Source organism: Bos grunniens, chromosome X (assembly GCF_055505025.1).
Source record: "Bos grunniens cultivar Pamir isolate PY7600 chromosome X, Bosgru_T2T1.0, whole genome shotgun sequence".
Lineage (NCBI taxonomy): Eukaryota > Metazoa > Chordata > Mammalia > Artiodactyla > Bovidae > Bos > Bos grunniens.
The window spans coordinates 37,218,505-37,244,201 of record NC_141194.1 but is presented as its reverse complement, the minus strand read 5'-3'; the positions used below and the strand labels follow the sequence as shown (position 1 = coordinate 37,244,201).

Below are 25,697 nucleotides of genomic sequence, written 5' to 3'. Positions count from 1 at the left end.
TTGCTTTTGATTCTTTTACTTGGAATGCCATTCTGTCTTCACACTAATGGAGGGGAGGGGGAAGACATGTAGAGAGATGATATTGTGCTTATTTACAGATGAAGAAAACACAGATTAGAGAGGGGAGGTGACTTGCCCAGACTCACACAGTTAGCAAAGATTATGTTTGGGTCTAAACTCCAGATGTTTTAGCTCAACATCCAGAGTTTACTAGTGGTTCGTCAGTCTGCTACATGATACTGCTTACCCCCAGGAACTCCACAATGGCCCAGGGAGATGAGAAAGCTTTCCAGAAGAATCAATTTTAGGTCTCTTCCTAAATAAACTGTCTTAATTGAAGCAGCATAAGAGCGTCCTTTCTGTAAATCTCTATTTTAAACATTTTGCTAATTCACTTTTTTAAACATTTATTTTAAAAATTATTTTTAAAAATTAATTTTTATTGGAGCATAGTTAATTTATGAAGTTGATTTGTTTTCCACTGTACAGCAAAGTGAATCATTTAATACACACATACTTCATGGTATTTGCATGCACTTCAAATTCAAGTCACTCAGTGACTTTTTCATTACTGTCGCTGCAGGGCTGTTAAAATGTCAAAATACCTTCCAAATATTTGTCTTGGGAAGTAATCCAAAAGAAAATCATTTTGAAAAAAAAAACAAAAAAAGATTCTTTCCCCCACATGTTGAGAACAGCACAGCTTTTGGATAGGTAGCCAGCACTGTTTTTTAGCTGTGTGAAGGCTCAGAATATCTTAATTAAAAAAAAAGAAAACTGCTAATGGCCTGGTTGTACTGAAATATGTGAATTTGTGATACATGTATATGCCCATCATTCTGTAATGTACCTGCTAGCCTTAAACATTTGTCCTGGGCACAGTTGTGGAAAAGACAACCGCAATATGTGTGCTAAGCATTGTGGATCTGCTGCCTGACAATAATTTACTCTAAGACCCTGTACATCAAAGTCCAAAGGCTGGAGGATGTGAGTGTTTTCAACATTTGAGTGAATAATGAGTAGAGAATTGGATGCCCTTCCAGGTTGTAAATCTGTGGAATTATGATTGGGACCCATAATGTAAAAAGGATTTGCCTTTAGCTGGAAGGATTATGAGAGACTACACAAAGTTATCAGTCAGAAGGAGTAAGGAGGTAGGCGTGGGTGTGAGATGGGTAGGAGGGCAGAGAGGCATATTTTGAATTTGAATCTGAATCATACAACTGCAAAGCTAGATGGGACTTTTTTTGGACATTTTCAAACTGGTATAAAATTTGATCAGAATAAAAATAAACATTGTATTGGGTTGCCCAAAAAGTTCATTCAAGTTTTTCTGTACCATCTTAGAGAAAAACCCAAATGAACGTTTTGTCCAATGCAATAGATGGGACTTCTAAAATAATTTCATCTGATTCCTTACTTGTGTAGGTTAGGAACCTGAGTCCCTGAAAAGTGTTTTGAATTACTAGGAGATGATAGAGTTAGATAATATGAGCCCAGTCCTCTTGACTTTGCCCAGTATCTAACATACGCTACTGCTGCTGCTGCTGCTAAGTCACTTCAGTCGTGTCCGACTCTGTGTGACCCCATAGACGGCAGCCCACCAGGCTCCCTCGTCCCTGGGATTCTCCAGGCAAAAACACTGGAGTGGGTTGCCATTTCCTTCTCCAATGCATGAAAGTGAAAAGTGAAAGTGAAATTGCTCAGTCATGTCAGACTCTTTGTGACCCCATGGACTGCAGCCTACCAGGCTCCTCCATCCATGGTGTTTTCCAGGCAAGAGTACCATATGCTACTAGCTCACGGTTTTCATCACCTCCCTCTGGGTCTCCCGTATTCCTTCTCACCTCATCACCCTTCTGCCCAGTTGGGGATTTCATTTGCTCTCTCTGGAGCCCAGTTCTCAGTCCAGGATTTCAGTTTGGCCTGTGAGATTGTGACAAAAGGGTAGTGAAGGGGACCAGTTGGCAGGAGAAGAGGCTGGAACTAGAGAAGCACAGAAGCGTTGCAGTCCAGAAGGGGAACTTAGAGGAAGTGAAGTAGTGGGAGAGTTAGGGAAAGGGGGCGGGGAAAAGAGGACAAAGACAAAGAGGTAAGGCCACAGATGACTTTTAAGATCTAACACTGTGGAAGTCCTTTGTGGACTATACAAAGTGCTTCTTTGAGCTTTAAAACACTAAGTACATTTTGGAGATTCCTTGTGGGTGGTCTTTCTTATTACAGTTAGAAAAGAAAGGCAGAAATAGGGAGGGAGAAATATACATCACTTCTAGTAGTGATAGAAACCAATAGGTTCCAAGTCTTGGAGTGGCATCTATGGATTTTTTCAGAATTTATGGTAAGGACTTTTGATTATAGAAGAAATATCCACAGCTTGGCAGTACTAAGCAAACATACCCCCAAAGGCTTTTCATTTATCTGTGATCTTGAAATCTCTTAATTTCGTGGCTTACCGGGACCATCACCAAAGAAAGAACTGAAACATTTAAAATCGGTTCAAAAATTATTTTATACTTAGAAGAAAATACTGGAGATAGTCTGTTGTTTTGTACTTCAGGGTCAGATTTTTGTCATTTTAAAATGTTAGCACATACAGACTGGATGTGTAAACCCCAGAGGAAGGAAACTTCATTCCAGAAAGGGCTGGAGGCCTGGTGTAAGCTCCTGCAAGTCTGTATCCACGTGGTCAAACTTAATCAACTCTAGACTGAGCCTGGGACAACACTTCTCCCAAGGAAGTCCAGGAAATACTGCTTGAGTCTCTACCTTAGCACCCATTTGAAGCTGCCTGCAAAGCATAATATGATGAAAATATTAGCCAAAGGCGATGTCAAAGCACATAAGTTAAAAAAAAAGGAAAACAGTCTATGCACGAGACCTGGACAGGAAGGACTGTTGATTTTCATGGTTGAGCAGCAGCCAGAAACACAAGTCAAATAGGGAGTTTCCTGCGTGGCCACATGATGGCGCACGAACCTCACTCACTGACAGCTCAGGTGCTAGGGGGAAAGTGAGGAGCATGGCAGCAGCGGGGAGGGGATACCTGTTCAGGGTATGGAGAACCTGACAGACTTGAGGGAGCTCGTCTCTGGTCCCCACTGATGTGTAGTGGGCACTGTGGGAACTTTCCAGGAGCTAGTCTTGTCCTGCTAATTTTATGGCTTTCAGCGAGCACCTACTAAAGGCCCAGGGAGAAGCTCTAAAGTATGTGTCGCCCTAAGCTGGTCAACTACAAGACCGAAATCAAAACACCCTGGAGCTTTGCCGTTGGAGAAGGGTGTCATCTCTTACCTGAAGGGGGCTTAACTGCAGACATCTGAAAAGGGAGGTTGCTTCCCAATGGGGAGTCCCTGTTCTGTGACTTTAAGCCCAAATTATATCCTGTGGCAAAACCCTGGAAATTGTTGCTGTATCCACACTCATTAAGATGGGATTACGTGTTTTTACAGCAACTATGATACAAACTTGGAAAAAAAATCTAAATTGACCAATTATTAACTCCCTGCCGTCATATATGGATGGTTGGGGTTAGAGTTCATAATGGTAACAGTTGCTCTCAAGAGAATTCTGTCTCTAGTCAAGGGAAATATTCAAAAGAACAAGCATTCACTGAGCATTTACTATGTGCTAGACACTGTGCTAGTTGCTTACTATGCATTTTTTTCAGTCCTTATAAGAGTCCTATGACATAGTTAGTATCCACTCAGAGAGGTTAAGTAATTTGTCCAATATCACACAGCCACGAATGGAGGAACCTAGACCCATACTCAGATATATCTGACACCTAGTCCCGTGATCATAACCTCCCCACCCAGAGATACCTTATAAGACATGGGGCACTATTTGGAGGTCCAACATCTGGAATGCAGCCAGTCAGGGACTTCGAGACTGAAAAAGACACATTTTCTGAAGATGTCATTTTCTGTTTCTCCTTTTCCTTTGTTTCTGCTCCCTGTAGACATCCCGTGGTGCTCCCCCATCAAGGTGAAGTACGGGGATGTGTACTGCAGGGCCCCTCAAGGAGGATACTACAAAACAACCCTGGGAACCAGGTGTGACATCCGCTGCCAGAAGGGCTATGAGCTGCAGGGTTCTCCCCAGGTGATCTGCCAGTCAAACAAACGGTGGTCGGACAAGGTCATCTGCAAGCGTGAGTAGCCTGGCCCCGTGTGGGAGACCTCAGGGCCAAAGTTCTTCTTTTGTTTATTTGTTTTAAAGATTTTTTTTTAACGTGGACCATTTTTGTTGTTGTTATTTGGCTTTTTCGTTATTTGGTTTTGTTTATTTGGCTGTGTTGCAGTATGTGAGATCTAGTTCCCTGACTAGACCTGCTTCCCAGGGATTGAACCTGGGCCTCCTGCATTGGAAGCATGGAGTATTAGCCTCTGGACCTGATGGTGGACCATTTTTAACGTCTTTACTGAATTTGCTACAGTATTGCTTCTGTTTTCTGTTTTGGTTTTTTTGCCCCAAGACGTGGGATCTTGGCTCCCCACCCAGGGGCTGAACCTGCACCCCCTGCATTGGAAGGTGAAGTCTTAACCCCTGGACTGCCAGGGAAGTCCTGGGGCCTAAGTTCTTTTGCTCTGAGATCAAGGATTTTTACTGAATGTTTTGTGGGCTGTGATGAGAAAAACTCCTTTGTGAGCAGAAGCCAATGTGTTCCTAAGATGTGGCAGAAGATGACACATTTCAGACAGAGGGGTGTGATTGTCTGTTTGGAAAGGGGGTGAGAACAGAGGTTTGTTTTGCACTATATTATGTCTGTTTAATGAGTGCTGGACCCTGGAAAGGTGTTGGGGATTGAGAAACAAGACACATTCTACCATCAAGGGCCATCTGCCATCAGGGGTCTCACGGAACAGCATCAGAGACAGCAGGCAGAGGAGTAAACCACAGCATAAGTGCAAGAATGGTGCTCTGGCCCACTTCCAAGCTCCTGCTTTATGGGAGGCAGATGGTGATTGCAGCCATGAAATTAAAAGACTCTTGCTCCTTGAAGGAAAAGCTATGACCAACCTAGACAGCATATTAAAAAGCAGACATTACTTTGCTGACAAAGGTCTGTCTAGTCAAGGCTATGGTTTTTCCAGTAGTCATGCATGGATGTGAGAGTTGGACTATAAAGAAAGCTGAGCACCAAAGAATTGATGCTTTTGAACCGTGGTGTTGGAGAAGACTCTTGAGAGTCCCTTGGACTTCAAGGAGATCAAACCAGTCAATCCTAAAGAAAATCACTTGTGAATATTGAAGAACTGATGCTGAAGCTCCAATACTTTGGCCACCTGATGCTAAAAGCCAACTCATTAGAAACGACTCTGATGCTGGGAAACATTGAAGGCAGGAGGAGAAGGGGAGGACAGAGGATGAGATAGCTGGATGGCATCACCGACTCGATGGACATGAGTTTGAACAAGCTCTGGGAGTTGGTGATGGACAGGAAAGCCTGGCATGCTGCAGTCCATGGGGTCACAAAGAGTTGGACACAACTGAGTGACTGAACAACAACAAATCAGTAAGCAAATGGAAAAAGAAAACACTACCAAAAAGGGCAAAAATCAAAACCAGGTGCAACATAAAAGAGAAAATGCAAATGGCCAAGAAACCAGGGAAGAAAAGATTTGCCTCACTAGTGTCAATGAAAATAATCAATAAACAATCTATAATAGAATAGAAGAGAGTTTTATCTGAGCCAAACTGAGGACTCTGTGGTGACCCAAGGATAAAAGAGCAGATAAAACCAAGGAGGGCCTTGGAATGCAGGAACGGAAAATCCAGACCCTTAGAGTCCTTCTCTCCCCCATGTTGTAATTATTAACAGATTTCAGGTCCTCCTGAGCAGTGTAACCTGTCTTCCCTCTTGCCCCATAGGGAGAAGGTATTTGCCTTACTCTTCCCCCCACCCAGTATACATGCCTCATCCAATCAGCAAATGACCCACAAGACCCCTATCGCATTCCTTGTACCCTGGGTATAAAAGTGGACTAAGTTCCTCTGTTCAACGTCGGTTCTCCCTTGAGTTGGCCCGCTGTTCTGTCAGCATCTCCCACTCTAATAAACTTTATTTCCCTCTCAAAAAAAAAAAAAAGTGGTGCTCTGCCCTCGACTACTGGTAGTAGAGAAAAGTGCTCCTCCAAGAGGTAGAACTTAGGGAGGCAGGGAAGAATTACCCCCTGAATGATGCTCATTCCCTGAAAGGCACCAGGCCTCCGGGGAGAAGACTGTAAGCGCATTTCAGGGGCTGACTTTGAGCTTCCTGAGAAGTTCTATCTCACTTGGGAAACTGCACATTGCACAGCATGTTTGAAGCACATTTGAGGTGCCGTTGCTTTTCCAGACCGCTGTCATGAATGGAGCACTTGGGTACCAATCGTTTCACATACATGCTGCTTTTGCAACAACACTGTTGATATGGGTGCCTTTAACTATTGGGGAAACTGGGGTTGGGGGCTGCAGCCGTGTGACCCAGTCTATGTAGGCAACTATGCCGTTTGGGTGACTATCCTGGACAGTGTGTGCTTCTCCCAGGTGTCCTGGATGCCCCGCTGCCAGTTGCTCTTCATGACTTGTACCGTCGATTGACCTTCCTCCAAGGAAGAAGAGGCTGTGCTCCATCAGAGCACTGTTTTCTCCATCCTAAAAGGGAGAGCATCCCCCATGGGCAGCCTCTAGCTGCCCAGTACTACTGACGGGTAAAGGATTCTGAAAGCCCAGCTACCATGCCTGGAGGCAGGGCAGACTCAGGTGTCAATCATGCTCCAGGGCTCCCCTGCGAGATCAGGCTGAGGCTCACCTGGCCTGAGATACCAGCTTGCCCCCCTTCCTCCTCTCCCCGTCCTGCCTCCCCCACCCTTCACTGGTCTTCCCTGGAAGCACAGTCTTACTCCAAATCGGAGTTTGGAGCAGAGAAAGGTTTTTTGCAGGACAAAGCAAGGAGAATCAGTGGCTCGAGCCCAAACTCACCCCGCCTCCCAACTGCCCGAAGGGTTTTAGCACAGCCTGTTTAAAGGCCAGGTGTGTGTGTGGAGGGGGAGTGGGTCTCAGGGTACATGAAAAGTTCATGCACAGTTCTTGGATTGGTTGATGGTGAGGTAACAGGGCAGTTAACATTATAGGCACCAGGGGTCTCGGGCCATCAAGTAGTTCATTGCGCCCACTTGGTGGTGGTTTTAGCATTTGAAAAACTCAGGGAGTGTGCGTCAGATACTATTATCTGGGTCTTCAGAGAGGAGTTAGCGTGGAGGATATGGGAAGAAGTCTGCCTCCCCAAAGGCCCCATGGTGTCCTGCTTGGTGACACCATCCATCTTTTCTCAGACTTCTGTCTGCTTTATTTCAGTTAACTTCCGCCTATGCTTTCAGTTTCTGGACTCTGAAACTCTGTGACAAAAACTAAGACATGCTGAATCTCTGGTTTTCTCTTTTTCAGAAAAGCGATGTCCTACCCTTGCCATGCCAGTGAATGGAGGGTTTAAGTGCATCGACGGTGCCTACTTTAACTCCCAGTGTGAGTACTATTGCTCGCCAGGATACACGCTGAAAGGGGAGCAGACAGTCAGGTGTATGGACAACAAGGCCTGGAGCGGCCAACCAGCCACCTGTGTTGGTAAGAAAATATCACCAGTCCTCAGGAGGCACCTACTTTGGGAGGAGCAGGGGATGTCCATACAGTGGATTTAAAATTTTTATGTATCTGTCTCCACCCAGTCTTAGTTGCAGTATGCAGGATCCCTAAATTGCTGCATGCAAACTCTTGGCTGAAGCACGTGGGATCTAGTTCCCCAATCACAGATGGAACCTGGGCCCCTGTATTGGGAGCGCAGAGACTTAGCCACTGGACCACCAGAGAAGTCCCCATAAAGTGGGTTTTAAAGGAAGCACCTGTGTTCCATGTGTGACGCCTAAGGGCCCAGTTTTGCTTTTCGTGGTTTTCTTCATCCCTATTTCTCTGGCTCAGCACAGATCTAGCCTCAGTCTCTTTGCTTGAGTTGACTTCACAGCTCATGGCTTTCCCGTGACTTGTGTCTCTCTCGGATTGTGATCAAGGCAGCTGGAGGCTAGCAGAGAGAGGTGCGGGGCAATCCTGCTATTTTAGTGCCGGGGTGTGCCCTGTAGCATTGAGCAGAGTTGTTGACATTTGGCTGGATGGTCCTGCGGAGAGCAGCTCTGTGTCTTTCAGCCCACAGACATAGTTCCTTTGTTAGCAACTCTGGGAATCAGCAAATGCTCAGTGTGCTAAACTGGCAGGGATTTGGCTGTCTTCCCTGACTCTGGGTTTGTTGGCAGTAGTTCTTACTTGTGGTTCTGGGGAGCCTTGGCCGCAGCCTCGCTGGAAATCTTTTTTTTTTTTTTTTCTTTTTAATTAATTATTTTTCGCTGCACTGGGTCTTCGTTGCCTCTCTCGGGCTTTGCTCTAGTTGCAGTGAGCAGGGGCTACTCTTGGTTGACAGTGTGCAGGCTTCTCTTGTTGCAGAGCACAGGCTCTAGGGCACACATACTTTGGTAGTTGCAGTGTGTGGGCTCAGTTGTGGCATACAGGCTTAGTTACTCTGTGGCATGTGGAGTCTTCCTGGATCAGGGCTCGAACCTGTGTCCCCTGCATTGGCAGGCGGATTCCTATCCACTGTGCCACCAGGGAAGTCCTCGTTGTAACTCTTTACACATGCAAATTCAGGGCCCCACCCCAGACATGCTGAATCACAAACTCTGGGCATGGGTCCAGCACTTGGCACTTTAAGGAGCCTTCTAGGGCATTCAGAAGAGCTTAAAGAGAGCCACTGATCTAAGACAGTGCTTCTCCAGCTTGGGGATCACCTGGGAACCTTGGTAAAAATGTAGCTTCTGCTTCAGGAGATCTGGGGCAGATTCTGGGGTTCTGCTGGACCCCGCTCTAGACAAGGTTTCTGAATCTTGGAACAATGGATATCTGGTGTCCGATAATTATTTGTCATGGGGTCCTGTCCTTTGCACTCTAGAATGCTTAGAGCCTTGGCTTTTACCCACTAAATGCCAATGACATCTTTCCCCAGCTCCCACGTGTGACAACCAAAAATGTCTTCAGACATTGTCCAGTGTCCTTTGGAGGGAAGAGGAGATGGAGGAGAAAAATCACCCCTTCTTTGAGAATCACCCATCTCTGAGCAGTGGATACCCACCCTGGCTACTTACTAGAATCACCTGAGTATCTTTTAGAACCTAGCCATGCCTTGATCCCGGGGCTTCCGGGATCTGTGGTAAAGAATCCACCTGCAATGAAGGAGACCTGGGTTCAGTTTCTGGGTTGGGAAGATCCCCTGGAGAAGGAAATGGCAACCCACTCCAGTATTCTTGCCTGGGAAATCCCATGGACAGAGGAGCCTGGTGGGTTGCAGTCCATGGGGTTGCAAAAGTGTCGGACATGACTTAGTGACTGAACAACAATGCACCTTGGTTTTACCCTAGAGATTCTGATTCAGTTAGCCTGATGTGGGATAGCTGGAGGAGGCAAGTGGCATTTATAAAAGCTTCCCAGGTGATTTTCATGCATAACCAGACTCAGGACCATCGTCTGAGAGCAGTGGATCTCAGAGAGTGTGGGCTCCTGAACAGAAGCTTTAGAAATGCACATTTCCAGGCCTGCAGGATTGTCGATGCTGGGGTGGGGCTTAGCAATCTGCATTTTCACAGGCCCTCCAGGACATTCTGATGCTCTAAAGGTTGAGAACCTGCCTTGGAACATCAAATTTGGGAAGAACTTTCGTACCTTTTGGAGAAGGAAATTGCAACCCACTCCAGTATTCTTGCCTGGAGAATCCCATGGACAGAGAAGTCTGATGGGCTACAGTCTATAAGGTCGCAAAGAGTCAGACACAACTGAGCAACTAATGCAACACTTAGTACCTTTTAACACAAAATAGTGCCCAGCAGTTTGAGCATCAGCAGGAAGCCTGTTAGAAATACAGACTCTTGGGTCCTATCCCAGACCCAACAGATCGAAAGCCACATTGTAAGAAGATCCCTAAGGGATTCCTGTGTCCTTTTAAAGTTGAGGTAGACTGCCCTGCGACAGTGGTTTTTAACTCTAGCTGCAGTTTAAATCTGAGTATCTGGGGCCCTGGCATTTTTCCAAAACTAATCCAGGTAATTGAAAACTACTATCCCAGGAGACTGTTGACTCATAATGTGTTAGCGCTGCCAGGACCTAGCCTAACAGAACATTGTAGTCCAATCCCCCTTCTGCGGATAAGGCCTTGACTTTGTTGATGTTGCATAGAGCCAAGCCTATGTCTCCGGGCTTTTAGGCTCAAAGTCCCTGAATCCAGAGACAGCTCTGGCACAGAGATGGCAAGGCAGCTGACCGCAGGAGCCTGGCTCCTACCCTGCTTGGGTCTGCCCATCCTGCAGAGAACCATTCAGCTTGGTCTGCGCCTGCCCATTCCCCCAAGGACTCCTTCCTGACAGCTCAGCATCTGGGCAAACAATTCAGGGATGTGACTGAAACTGGATGCTGCCCTCTGGGGGCAGTTGTACAACAGCTTCTCTGGCCTTGGTCCTACGGTGTCTTCATGACGGTACCACTGTCCACTGTCTCCCTTGGCAGCATCGGTCATCCTTTTTCTTCAGTTATAGCCAGGGGACTGACCCGAGATGTGAGCCTTCTACATCTTCTATATCACAGCCCCGGACCTTACCTTATATCCATCTTAACAAGAGCACCAGGTCCAAGTAATTTCTCAGATAATTGACTCGGATTTATTCCTGGCTTCTCTTTTTCTATGATTTAGGTGGGAGTTTGAATTGATCAGTGATTGAGAAGATAGAAACCATTATAGGTGTTTCCGACAGAGGAGACATTAATACAGGGCAGTGGTTACAAACATAGGAAGGGCTGGAGGAACAAAAGAGGAAAAAGACTGTTGCCAGACATTATGTGTGTGTGCACTCAGTCGTGTCCGACTCTTTGCGACTCCATGGACTACAGCCTGCCAGGCTCCTCTGTCCATGGGATTTCCCAGGTAAGAATACTGGAGTGGGCAGATTCTTCAGGCAACCTTCCTGACCCAGGGAAGCGTCTCCTGAATTGGCAGGCAGATTCTTTAGCACTGCGCCATCTAGAGATTAGTTAGAGCAGAAATCCATCCCAACCAAGGGCTGGGGGGAGCAAAAGTGGCCTCGTGGTGTTACCCAAAGTCCATAAACTCACCCTGAGGCTGACATGTCTGCAGCTGACACCATCATGGATGAGAATGAAGTCAGGAGCCCAGGAAACCTTCATGAAAGCCCCTACCAGAAGCCTAATGGCTTCCCTCTTCCTCCTGCCCTCTGTCCTCATGGGAGTGCCTCCCATTGGCAAAGCTAGCTGGCACCCAGCTGGCAGGAGGAGTCCAAGACATGTCAATTTGAGAATTTCAGTACAGGCAGTAAAGATTTCAGTGCAAGCGATGATTTTAAAAAAACTGAGTGCCAACAGAATCTGTGCCACAGAAGCCTTTTACTTCCTTTTATTTATTTATTGTTTTTTGGGCGGTGCTATGTCTTTGTTGCTGCACATGGACTTTCTCTAGTTGTGCTGAGTGGAGGGCTACTCTCTAGTTGTGTCACACAGGTTTGGTTGCCCCAAGGCATGTGGAATCTTCCCGGACCAGGGCTCGAACCCGTCTCCCCTGTACTGGCAGGTGGATTCCCAACTACTGGACCATCAGGGAAGTCCTTAGCAGCCTTGCTCTGAGGTTTTAGACATCTCCCTGTAAATCACTGTAGTTCTCAGTGAGGAGGAGCCTGCAAAGCAGGCCTGCTCAGCCATGCATGTAGGATAGTGCTCAGGCTGTGAGCTCCAGGCACTTTTCTAGAAGGACGTGACCTGAGGCCAGATGTTGAGGTCAGAAGAGCCCCTCCCAGATGTTGCTTTCACTCGCTGCCTGGTGCCTTGGAGCGTGCAAGCTAGCTCTTCAGAACACTCCTCTCCACTGCCACCGCCTCCCATCCCCTGCTTTGAATGTCTGTTCCCTCACATTGGAAGGGGTAGAGGTGATAGGAGAGGAGGAGATACTCGAAAATCTCCCTGCTGAGCAAGCACTGGCAGAATCCTCCAGGGATCACAGTGTTCAGATGTCCAGATTGTGTGTAACAATGGAAAGAAATTGCTGATTGTTCTCAAAAAGCAACAAGCATGTCTTAAGCCGGACCAGATGGGCCTGGAACCTTCCCAGAGGGAGAGAGAAAAAACTAAGAAATGAACCCCAATTCCAAGGGACTGATCTTAGAGTGGAACAGGGCAAGATTCAGGCATCTTTGGGGGTAGGGGAATTTGTGCATGCAATGTGGGGGGTAAAAAGGAGATCAGTGATCAGTGAGCTCCCAGGAAAAACAAGAGAAATAAGACACAGCAAGCAGGCAAATCTTTCTTTGATTCTGTGACAGAGAAGCTGGAGTTTGTCCCCTGTGAATTTTACTCCAGGGATGTCATGAACTCTTTGGCTTTCAATGTATTACTAAATGAGTTTATTGACTTGGTGTGTTGGCAGGGCTCAGGGGTCTGTGAGCACAGCTCGGCGCCTCAGCCTAGTTTTGGAGCTGACGCATGGTGGCCAAGGAATTCTCAGATTTCTACACCGCCTTGAGCAATGCCTCTAGGCCCAGCTGTGCTGAGTGCTAAGAAAGTCCGTCCAGTTCTCCTTCAGATCTGGAGGGAAGAGAGAACCCTGGGCTGGCTTTTGATGCTGAGGTGGTCAGTTCTGTGGTCTGGCTAATTTGAAAGGACCACAAGTCAAAATTCATTCTCTTAGGCAGCCTACGCTCTGGCAGTAGACTCAATGTCCATGGTTATTTTAAAAACAGATATAGATAGAAATAGGTCAATGTAGTAGACAAAGAAAAACATACTGCAAATTGCAGGAGGGTAAAATATTTAGAGAGCCACAACTTCCATGATATATATATATATAAAAGAACCAAACCCATAGACTGTAACAACTATTGTTTTGGGGTATATTTTTTTTCTTTCTTTCTATTTTTAGTCCTTTCCAGTTACATTGGCATGTAGATACAACAATGGACAGTTACAATTACAGGTCTTCTCCTTTGGACCAACACTTTTCCCTAGGCCAACAGGAAGAGAAAAAAAATTCAAGTAAATTTAAAACCCATGGACAATGAAAACCGAGCAAGTATCTTCAGATACACAGGGAGCCCTATTGAGATGTTTTAACAAAAGACCATGTACAAACCAACTTGCTTCCTGAAATTACTCTCTGCTTATTTTATATTTCCTGTGGAATAGAATAGTTGGAGAGTTAACACAAACGGAAGTCTGGAATAAAAAAAAAAAATCTCAATTTGCAGTTTTAGATACGCAAATTGATGGACTACTTTTCCAGCTTCCCAATTATCTGACAGCTCAGTTGACCCAGTGACCCACAAGAAGTTTGCTGGGCAGAATGGTATTATTTCTAGAGATTCAGTTGAGGATACAAACGTCGTGGGGCTGAGAATAAATGTATCAGGGCATTGCTGTAAATGCTCTGAAATCATACAAAATTTTTCCCAGGTTGACAAATACACATTGATTTATAAACTTTTAGGAAGCTAGTTTCAGCTTTGCAACAAGTTGCTTGATTGAGATACTACTCCAGTTTTTTTTTTTTTTGGCCGCACTGCATGGTATGTAGAACTTGCCCAACCAGGGCATGCAGAATCTAGCTCTGTGATCAGGGATCGAACCCGTGTCCCCTGCATTGGAAACATGAAGTCTCCAGTGGTTACACTACCACCTTGGAAGTCCAAGATACTGCTCCACTTTTTAACCTGGCATGATTTTTAGCACAAATTAAACAGGTAAACTGTTATCGCACCACTGTAGTACATCTCCAATGAATTTTTAGTTTGGCATCTTTCTGATGAAGATAGTGACTTCCAGTTGTGGAGTTCTTTGCTTCTCAACTCTTTGGTCCATTGGGAAAGTTTCCTAATATCTCATATGGTGCCAAAGAAGTGGAAACCCTGTTCAGGGACATGTACATGGATTACAATCTAGCTGGGGGAAGCAAGCAATGAGGGAAGTTTTCAGTGGCCAGATTTGTTCTGCCTTGGTTAGTCACTCTCTCCCTGTGCCAGGAAATGACCACTTCTTCCCTCCATCAACAACCTCCAACTATTTTATGTTTGTGTCAGTAATCTATTGCTGCACAACCAACCACCCAGAACTTAGTGGCTTCAATCAACCATGTTATGGCTCATAGCTGTTTGGGTTGGTGATTTGGGCAGGGCTTGGTGGAGACAGCTCACCTTTGTTGCACATAGTAATGGCCAAGGCTCATGTCTGGGACTGGAGGAGCCAAGATGGCTTCACTCCCATGTGCAGCATCTCACTCAGAGGTCACCGTGCTGGCTGACATTTGAGTCCCTTTTTTCTCTCTCCCTTCATTCCTCACCTTCTCCACTTGGCCTCTCAAGTCAGATAACTGGGCTTCCTTAGACGGCAGCTGGCTTCTGAGATGGTAAACACAGAAGGTGCCAGACTCCTTAAGGGCCTACGTCTGGGACTGGCATAGAATCACTTCCCTTGCATTCTGTCAGTCAAAGTAAGTTACAAGCCAGGCACAGATTCAAATGGAGGGGAGGCAGACTCTACTTCTTGGTAGAAGGTTACTGTTGTTCAGTTGCTCAGTTGTGTCCAGCTCTTTGCAACCCCATGGACTGCAGCATGCCAGGCCTCCTTGTCCCCCACCATCTCCTGGAGTTTGCCCAAGTTCATGTCTATTGCATCAGTGATGCCATCCAGCCATCGCATCCTCTGTTGCCCTTTCTCCTCCTGCCTTCAATCTTTCCCAGCATCAGGATCTTTTCCAATGAATCAGCTGTTTGCATCAGGTAGCCAAACTATTGGAGCTTCACCATCAGTCCTTCCAATGAATATTCAGGATTGATTTCCTTTAGGATTGACTGGTTTGATCTCCTTGCAGTCCAAGGGACTCTCAAGAGTCTTCTCCAACACCACAGTTTGAAAGCATCAATTCTTTGGTGCTCAGCCTTCTTTATGATCCAGCTCTCACATCCGTACATGACTACTGAAAAAACCATAACTTTGACTAGATGAAACTTTGTTGGCAAAGTGATGTCTCTGCTTTTTAATATGCTGCCTGGGTTTGTCATAGCTTTTCTTCCAAGGAGCATGCATCTTTTAATTTTGAGGCCACAGTGACCATCCGCAGTGATTTTGGAGCCCAACAAAATTAAGTCTGTTTCCATTTTTTCCCCCATCTATTTGCCATGAAGTGATGAGACTGGATGCTATGATCTTAGTTTTTTGAATGTTGAGTTTTAAGTCAGATATTTTACTCTCCTCTTTCACCTTCATCAAGAGGCTTTTTAGTTCCTCTTCACTTTCTGCCATAAGGGTGGTGTCATCTGCATATCTGAGGTTAGTGATATTTCTCCCGGCAATCTTGATGCCAGCTTGTGCTTCATCCAGCCCGGCTTTCACATGAAGTACTTTGCATATAAGTTAAATAAGCAGGGTGACAATATACAGCCTTGATGTACCCCTTTCCCAATTTGGAATCAGTCCATTGTTCAATGTCCAGTTCTTCTACCTCTTGCTTCTAACTGTTGCTTCTTGACCTGCATATAGGTTTATCAGGAGGCAGTTAAGGTGGTCTGGTATTTCATCTCTTTAAGAATTTTCCCCTGTTTGTTGTGATCCACACAGTCAAAGGCTTTTCTGTAGTCAATGAAACATAAGTAGATGTTTTTATGGAATTCCCTTGCTTTTTCTATGATCCAACAGATGTTGGCAATTTGATCTCTGGTTCCTCTGCCTTTTCTAAATCCAGCTTACATCTGGAAGTTCTTGGTTCATGTACTTTTGAAGCCTAGCTTGAAGTATTTTGAGCATTACCTTGCCTAGCATGTGAAATGAGCATGATTGTGCAATATTTTGAATATTCTTTGGCATTGTTCATCTTTGGAATTGGAATGAAATCTGACAATTTTTAGTCCTGTGGCCACTGGTGAGTTTTCCAAATTTGCTGACAAATTGAGTTCAGCACTTTCATAGCATCATCTTTTAGGATTTTAAATAGCTCAGCTGGAATTCTGTCACCTCCAGTAACTTTGTTTCTAGTAATGCTTCCGAAGCCCACTTTACTTCACATTCCAGGATGTCTGGCTCTAGGTGAGTGATCACATCATCATGGATATCCGGGTCAGTAAGATCTTTTTTGTATAGTTCTTCTGTGTATTCTTACTACCTCTTCTTAATCTCTTCTGCTTCTGTTAGGTCTTTGCCGTTTCTGTCCTTTATTGTGCCCATCTCTGCATGAAATGTTCCCTTGATATTTCTTATTTTCTTGAAGAGACTCTAGTCTTTCCCATTCTTTTGTTGGTAGGAGGAACTGCATGTATATAAGGGGATTGTGGGTAGCCACCTTCCCAGGAAATTCACCAGAGTATTCTTTGTTAGAAATCAGAGCTTAGAAATCATTAGTGAAGTACATCTTGGAAGATGTCATACCAAATTTGAAAAAAACAGGTGTGGTTGCTTATATCCTATTTCCAGGTATATTAATAAGGCCAAAATCATAATACTTTAAGCAAGTTAGAACTTCCATTCTCTTATAAATATCCGGGCAGTGTCCTAGACCCAACCTCCTCCTCATTTGTTCTTCCACTCTCAACTTGCAGCTTTCATCTGCAATCGAAGATGGCTGTTCACAGCTCACCACTTCATACACATTCAAACCAGGGTGGAGGAAAAAGAAAGAGGAGAGTACCTCCTGCCACACACACACACATACCTTTTTAAAGCACAACCCAGAAGTTGCACATGTCGCTTTTTCTCACAGCTCACTGGTGGAACCCATCCCATGGCCATAGATAACTTGAAACAAGGCTTGGAATAGAATCTTTATTCTGAAGGGTCACAGGCCCAGGAAAACTTCTTTTCTTCTAAAGAAACGGACATATATGGGCTTTTCTCCAGTTTCAGAGAACGGGAGATACTCTTTACTTGTGGTGCGCGGGCTTCTCATCCTGGTGGCTTCTCTTGTTGCAGAGCATGGGCTCTAAGGTGAATGGGCTTCAGTAGTTGCGGCTCCTGGGCTCTGGAGCACAGGCTCAGTTGTGGCACATGGGTTTACTTGCTCCACGGCATGTGGAATCTTCCTGGACCAGTGATCAAATCTGTGTCTTCTGCATTGGCAGGCAAATTCTTAACCATTGGACCACCAGGGAAGCCCTCACCTTCTTTTTTATTTCCACCATCTATCTGGTAGACATAGTAAATATTCCCAAGTATGTAGTATAGCTTTGCAGATAACAGTGGTTGATACAGTGCAACATGTTTGTTTCTGGTATTTTATACGCAGAGAAGAAACTAGACACAGAGGCAGGGGACAGTTTGTCAGATGTCTCCAGTGAGTGGGGCAGAGGCCGGGATGTTCATGAGAGTTGCCAGGTTGCCACATGGTAACTGGCCCTGCGGGCACTCTGACTCAACAAGGAATTGTGATCAGGTTTCTATAGTAACTTTGTTTATTTCATCCATGGAAATTTATAATAATGTAGAAATAGCAGTGATGGCCACAGCTGTGTAATAATAAGCTTCAGTTTCTGGAGCATCTGCTGAAGTGCAGGCCAGCTGAAAAAGGGGGCCTGATGCTTGAGAATGTGACAGGAGCCCGCTCTGCTGCTGCTTTTCCAGGGTTTATGGACAAGGTGGATGTGATGACCAGGAAAGAATGTGTATGCAGAGGATGGAGGAAAATAACTAGCTCAGCAGTAGGCAGACACACAGAAGTCTTCGACTGATTAAAATAATTTAAAAACATGTGATCATGTCTTAAAATCCCAGACTGCAAAGAAGTTCCCAAAGAGAGGAAAGGCTTCCCAGACTATAAATGGGGATGATAATAACAAGACTTAGTCTAGTGGGCGGTGGCAAGAATTCAGTGAAATAATGCAGGGAGGGTACCTCGCCTGGGCTGGGCAAGTAGGGGAGGGTCAGCAAATAAATATTAGCTATTATTGTTAGTGCTTTATTTCCTCTTGGTTCTTGTTTGGAAGAACACTGCTTCTGAAAAAGTAGGCCAAATTCGACTGATCATTGTCAGCTGTCAGAAGCTAGCTTTGGGAAGCTGAGACTCTTCACCCAGATAACCTAATTTGGAGCTGTGTTTGCTCAGTGTCAATATGTCTAGTTTATAGGGAAAACAACCCAGCCAGCATATCATCTAGATGTTTAGTTTACACGACACAAAGGGTAAGAATATCTTTTCACTCTGACAGTGTTGCTCCAAGAGAATATGGTAACACAAAGTGATCTTAGTAATATGGTAACACTAAGTAATCTTATATTGAAATCTATTTCCCTTCCTCCTCCCCTCCTTTATGGCTTTAATTTTTTTTCTAGATTCAGTATTGTTTTTCAGTCACTCTGTCATGCCTGACTCTTTTGCAACCCCATCGGCTGTAGCCCACCAGGCTCCACTGTCCATGGGATTTCCCAGGCAAGAATACTAGAGTGGGTTGCCATTTCCTTCTCCAGGAAATCTTCCCTATCCAGGGATCAAATCCGTGTCTCCTGCATTGGCAGGCAGGTTCTTTACCACTGGGCCAGAGTACAGCATTTTTAGTTGAGATATAATTCATTTTCACACCCGCCTCTTTTAAAAAATATTTTTGCCCATGCCATGCAGCATGTGGGATCCTAGTCCCCTGATCAGGGATTGAACCTGCACCCCCTTCCGTGGAAGCACAGAATCCCAACCATGGACCACCAGGGGAGTCCCTTGGCTTCAATTTTTTAAAAAATAAATATGCTTTCTATTATGAGCTTGCTGACTGCATTTGGCCAGCAGGGGGCAGGTATTATATACGTATCTTTCTGATTCACCCAAAGCTGAAAAATGTTCATCTGAACTATAAAAATATGTCTTCTATCACCTATCATAGTAAAAACAAAAAAGGATTGTTTTTTAACATCTTAGCAACTGAAAATAGACACCTCTAACTCATTTAAAGCAGCTTTCATTTCACCATCACGTTGATAAACTATAAATTCTAAGAAGCATATTTTTTTTCAGTTACTAGCCCTGCAATTAGCATGCGTCTCACAATTGGTGACTTAGATTCAATAAAATATAGTTATTCACTTGAGGATTAGCATATTATGGCTGTAAATTCACACTCCACTGAAGCATGGCATTGAATGAAAATGAATTTGGATCGCTTAAGACACTACTTTTAACAAATTATTCATGATTTCTTACCCTAAATAAAGTGAGTTATTGGACAAGACACAAGAGAAAGTATATGAAGATTCGACTTGGTGCATTTAGTCTCTCAGAAATGTTTGTAATTCAGAATCAAATGACATTTCATTTTCATTCAGGCTATAGCAGTATTTAAACAATTAGCAGTTGACATGTAAGATAATGCAAATCGAAATGTTAATTTACTCTGACTTCTTAAAAATACATTCTCTGCCTGTTGAAAATCATCAAGTAGAACTTGTAAAAGTTTGAATTCCCCCTTCTTGTGATTTCACCTTGTGTGTGCATGTGTTAGTCGCTCAGTCATGTCTGACTCTTTGGGACCCCTTGGACTGCAGCTCGCCAGGCTCCTCTATCCATGGAATTCTCCAGGCAAGAATACTGGAGTAGGTTGCCATTCCCTTCTCCAGGGGATCTTCCCAACCCAGGGATTGAACCTGGGTCTGCAGCATTTCAGGAAGATTCTTTACCATCTGAGCCACCAGGGAAGTCTGTTTTAAGGACAAGTGCTCTAATTTGGGTTATAGTTCACATTCTCATTATTTTCATGCCTGGCCTTAAATAAATCACTTATGCTGTCTGATGCTCAGTTTCCTGATCTGTAAAATGAGAGCATTGGGTAATTCCTTTAAGCCTCCACAGCATTTACTTTTATGTAGCCTAGAGCAGTGTTAATTTTCTACCTTGTGTCATATTTCACATATGGTGACATAATCCTCTCAACAGACTGTCAACTCTGAGAATAACATGATTCTCTTGCCTTTGCATGCCCAAGCCCAGCAGCTGAAATGATGCCTTGGGGAAGGCTGGTACTCATTAAAGATTTGTTGCCTTGAATTGAATCAACTAGATGATACCTAGGAGAAGACAATGGCACCCCACTCCAGTACTCTTGCCTGGTGAATCCCATGGACAGAGGAGCCTGGGAGGCTACAGTCCATGGGGTCGCTAGGAGTCCGACATGACTTCACTTTCACTTTCACTTTTCACTTTCATGCATTGGAGAAGAAAATGGCAACCCACTCCAGTGTTCTTGCCTGGAGGATCCCAGGGACAGGGGAGCCTGGTGGGCTGCCGTCTAGTCAGACACGACTGAAGCGACTTAGCAGCAGCAGCAGCAGATGATGATACCTAAGGCACTTTTCTCTAGTATCCGGTGATACTATCTTTAAAGCAAGAAGGACTCACTATGGCTGAATGATTTCTAGTTGGGTAACTGCTATGTTGCCAAGTCAACAGGCAGAGTTTGGAAGCGTGGGGAAGAAGTTGCTGTAGCTGATAAATTACCCTACAAGACACTAGCAAGGCCAGCTGATTGCTGATTTAGCCATACACAGGTAAGTACTCACACAGTCTTTAAAACTCAGCAGGCATATCACTGGGAACTCTGCTCAGGGTGATGTGGCAACCTGGGTAGGAGGGGAGTTGGGGGAGAATGGGTACATATATATGTGTACACACACACACACATATATAGCTGAGTCACTCTGCTGTGCATCTGTAACTATCACAATCATTGTTAATCAGCTATACCCCAATACTGGCTTCCCTGGTGGCTGAGTGGTAAAGAACCCACCTGCTATGCAGAAGATGCAGGAGGCACCAGGTTTGATCCCTGGGTTGGTAAGATCCCCTGGAGGAGGAGGGCATGGCAACCCACTCCAGTATTCTTGTCTGGAGAATCCCATGGACAAAGGAGCCTGATGAGCTACAGTCCATAGGGTTGCAAACAGTCAGACATGACTGAAGCGACTGAACACGCATGCATATCCCAGTACAAAATAAAAAGTTGAACTCGGCAGACAAGAAGGGGCAAGATGAAGGGAAAGAAGATAAATACAGAAGGGGTGAAGAAGCCCTTCAAAAACAGGGAGCACCTAGAGCTTTGGGCACTCGCAAAGATGGTGCAGTGGTAAACAACCTGCCTGCCAGTGCAGGAGATACAACAGACAAGGATCCAATCCCTGGGTCAGGAAGATCCCCTGGAGAAGGAAATGGCAACCCACTTTAGTATTCTTGCCTGGGAAATCTCATGGACAGAGGAGCCTGGTGAGCCACAGTCCATGGGGTCACAAAGAGTCCGACACAACTCAGCACAGAGCTTCGGGCATGTCTAATGGTGGGTTGGGTGTCGAACCCCAGGTTGATATTTCCTGATGATGGTGAGAATATTCTGGTTATATTTTCAGATCTCGAACCTCCTAGAATCAAGTGTCCAAGTGTGAAGGAACGCGTTGCAGAACCCAACAAGCTGACAGTCCGAGTGTCCTGGGAGACGCCCGAGGGAAGAGACACAGCAGATGGCATTCTCACTGAGTAAGTGCAGCTTGGCAGCTGGAATGAGGTTGCCCGTTTATGTGAGAAGTTCACTACCAAGAATAAGGAAGTGTGTATCTGCAGGTCAGTGTATGCTTTTGGACTCGGTACAGCACTCTTTCAGCCACACCTCATTCATTTCTTTATTTTTCTTCACTGTCTGGCATACTACATTCTTCACTTATGTATCTGTTTACTGCCTGTCTCAACTACAGTAGGTTTGAAGCCATATCCTTAATGCCCAGAACCATGCCTAGCACATAGTTGCTACTTGGTAACTGTTTGTTGAAGGAAAGAAAGGAAGTCAGAAGGAGTGGTGGGGAGAAGGGAGGAAAAGGGACAGGAGGAGGAAGAGGAAGTCAAGTGGTTAATTCACAGAAAGACTCACTGCCATTGTGTGCTGGGCCCCCTACCCAGGCCTTCCTAAGCCACCGCCTCCCTGGGAACCTGTGTCTCCCAGGTGGAGCTCAGTGTCGCCCCCTTGTGCTCTGGGAGTATGTTTTAGGGCAGAACTCCAAAATCTCTTTTTTTTTGGCACCTGTTTCTTTCACAACTTTTGATTTTTGATTTTTTAATATATGACCATTAAACACTTAAACCACTTGTAAATAAAAAAGTCCTTCTTCCCCACCCCAACCCTCTTCTCTAGGACCAACTGCACAAATAGTTTGAAATACATCCCCAAAATCTTTAAAAATGGGTGGTTCCCTTCAGTGAAGTTCAGCCACATGTTGTTCTAATCTAGCAGCTGCGCCTGTGCCCCTGTGGCTATGGATGGGCCCTCATGTTCCCTGGGGGCCACTACTTTATGTCAGCATATTCACATCCATGCCTTAGAGTACATGGTCCTATTAGGCCTCCCCGCCGAGTTTCCATCTGTGGACAAAGAACACCTCTGACTTACCCCTGGTGAGCCATACAGCAGGGCAAGGCTTTCTAGAATTCTGTCAACCCAGGCTGGGCAAGAGGAAATGTTTCTAAGCCAATATTAGCCATAACAGAACATTTTCTTCTAGGAAGAGGCTCAGTCTTTTACCCCTAGGACATTTTGTTCTGACAGCCTGATAATTTTTCCCACCATCTAGCTTAGATCATATTTGTTATGTTTCCGCTTGTAATTCCTCAAAGATAAAGTGTGAGTATTAAGAAATTATTTATTTTCTGTCGCATATATATGTCACCCCTTAAGGAGAAACTTTAGGCGATGAGGATTAAAAATATAAGTCACAGTTGCTATAACCATGTCATGCATCATGTGTGTGTGCTCAGTCATGTCCAACTCTTTGTGACCCCATGGACTGTAGCCTGCCAGGCTCTTCTGGCCATGAGATTCTCCAGGGAGAATATTGGAGTAGGTTGCCATTTCTTCCTCCAGGGGATCTTCCTGACCCAGGGATCAAACCCAGGTCTCCTACATTGGCAGGCAGGTGGGTTGTTTACCACTGAGCCACCTGGAAAGCCCTTGATATCGTCAGGGATTGGCTTTTAACAATTGTTGAATCTTTTGGAACCCAGCACGATGCCTGGCCCTTCTCCTAGCCCATAACAGATTCTTAGATTCTCACAACTGCGATTGCTATTGAAATCTGGTATAATATACACACAATATCAGGTCATCAGATGACTTTAGTTATCTAGCAAGGATATTCACCTTGGCATTTTTGTGGGTAATCTGTGTGTTACAGTTAGAAATGTGACATTTTGAAAGAGCATCTTAGTAACCCCAACCCTCTGTTCAGAGCAGCTATTGGCTTCCTAAATTCTACAGCCCAGGGCCATCAGAGCTGTGGAGCAGAATGAGTTCAGAGAAGGCTGTCTTTTCCCCTTTTGCAGCTCTTGCTTGGCCTCCTTGCTTCTCTGGCATTTCTCTTCTTTTCCTCATGTCTTTTGCAAGCTTCTGTTCTGTAGTCCCCTTCTGGGGTGGGGGGAAGGTTCTAGTGTCAGGTGCTGAGACAGGTGCTTCCTGTGAGCTCCATATTTATGCCCTATGACTGTTATTTGCATGTCACACATGAAAGAGAGTCTCCAAGAGGTGAGCGGCCACTCATGTTTGAAGTCTGATTCCTCTCAGGTTTATCTGCTTTTAAATTGTGCTTCCTGATGAGGACCTTAAAGCACCTAAGGCCCAAAGTGACATGTCTGTAATGCTGGGATGTCTGACACTCTTGTAACACCCCTCACTGCATACTTGTAAACAACTGCCTTGTCCACCTGTGTGGAAGGTTCTCTTCAACGGTGACAGTGAGAATTTCACATGCACATTGTCAGTCAATATTCTTTTCATTCCTCAGACGTGTAGAGAGAACAGAAATTATCTATTGAAAAACAATTGATCATATTGTACCTACTGATATTCTTATCAGACAACTGAGAAGAAAGATGTGGGAGTCATCCTTGCTCTGTGACCTTGGGTGGGTTCCTTGATCTTTTGGTGGCTCAGTTTCCTCATCTGTGAAATGGGTAAAATAATGCCTACATCATAGGGTTGTTGAGAGGATTAAATAAACTACTGTGTATGTGTGTGTGTGTGTATACATATATATATACATATATATATATATATAATGTCTAGAATCACGCCAGACATGTATAAGGTTTATATACTGGGCTTCCCTGGTAGCTCAGAAGGTAAAGAATCTGCCTGCAATGAGGGAGACTTGGGTTCGATCCCGGGTTGGGAAGATCCCCTGGAGGAGGGAATGGCACCCCACTCCAGTATTCTTGCCTGGAGAATCCCCACAGAGAGAGGAGCCTGTAGGGCTACAGTCCATGGGGTCGCAAAGAGTCAGACACGACTGAGTGACTCAGCACACACAGCACAAAGAATAATAATGATAATAATAATAACTAATAATAAAGATAATAATAACTTGAGTTATTATTATGATTACCATGAAATCACAGTGAATTTGCCTTTTCCTCAGGAAAGGTCTCCACTGAGATAGAAAAAGCAAAGGAAGTTCTAGCGCCCCCTGCAGGCCCAAATTGCCAGTGACTGCTGGGACTAACCTCTCAAATGATTTCCCTCAAAGAAAATTCCCTCATCCTCCCAATCTGGCGGCAGTTTGGGTCTTCCTTAGACCAAAGGAAGGAAGACTTGAGCTTTGGGTTCTCAGCGTCTCCCATCCTCTGTTCTACATCCCCAAAAGAAAAACCAGTCTGATTTTCCCAGGAACTGGGGACTTCCATTTTCTGGTCTCAAACTGCACTTCCAAAACAAAGTAAAGCTCAGGAAATTCTCTTCTTTGAGAATTAAAAAACTGGCCTAATGGCAGTCCCTTGGAGTCTCTGTGTCTTGAACAGAATGGGTGCTCAACAAACACCCATGATGGTCCTCTTTGATCCTTAGGCCATCACGGCCCGATTGTTGTTAGGGCCTACAGCGATCATCTTTGGTGTTTCTGATTTTTTCCCCCTTTAAGTGTTATTCTAAAAGGCCCACCCCCAGGCTCGCATTTTCCAGAAGGAGACCACAAGATCCAGTACACAGTCTATGACAGAGCCGAGAACAAGGGCACTTGCCAATTTCGAGTTAAAGTAAGAGGTAAGATGACTGCTTCTTGGCTTTTTTTTTTTTTTTTTTTTGTCCTCTCTTTTTAAGAACAAAGGGAAGCAGAGACTCAAGCCAGAACCTTCTGTGAGTGCCCATTGTCAGAAGAAGACTTGCCAGCTCTGGATTTGCCTCTGATCATGAGGCTAGGGGAAGGGTGCCACCTCACTGCCTAAATTTTACAATTCAAATCCAGATGAGGTTGAGTGCAGGCAGATGATTGAAGGAGTCCAAGACAGCAGTAAGCTCATCTCACATGAGCCCATCGCTGGCTGTCCCAGAACAATAGTATTTAATAGCTTTTCCACTCCTGGGCTTCAGTGACCAGCCAAAGCCTATATAAGTCCTGCTATGAAGGAGGTTAGGAGCCCCTTAGGTAGCCCACCAGCCGACCGTGTTCTTGGTGTTCCAGAACCTTTAGGCAAAAAAGCTTTTTAAGGTTTACTTTGAGCTTCATGGTTTGGATAACTAATAGCTAGCCATCTTTACTCCTTCCTCTTCTGGGTTCAACCTCCTCATCTAGACCACAGGGAGCTGAATCAGTTTATCTCAGTGGTCTTGTTGGTTTGAACAGTGACCCTCCCA

At 44.9% G+C, this 25,697-nt stretch overlaps 1 protein-coding gene across 3 annotated transcripts in view; it reads left to right on the top strand.

Annotated features, from left to right (window-relative positions):
• The window catches only part of SRPX (sushi repeat containing protein X-linked), a 144,622-nt gene that overhangs the window by 64,173 nt on the left and 54,752 nt on the right, over window positions 1-25,697 (top strand). For all 3 annotated transcript variants that reach the window (XM_086387677.1, XM_086387678.1, XM_086387676.1), the window contains 4 exons: window positions 3,959-4,150; window positions 7,429-7,605; window positions 21,436-21,562; window positions 24,985-25,106. In XM_086387677.1, the coding sequence (XP_086243803.1) occupies window positions 3,959-4,150; window positions 7,429-7,605; window positions 21,436-21,562; window positions 24,985-25,106 (618 nt within the window). The remainder of the gene's footprint in view (window positions 1-3,958; window positions 4,151-7,428; window positions 7,606-21,435; window positions 21,563-24,984; window positions 25,107-25,697) is intronic.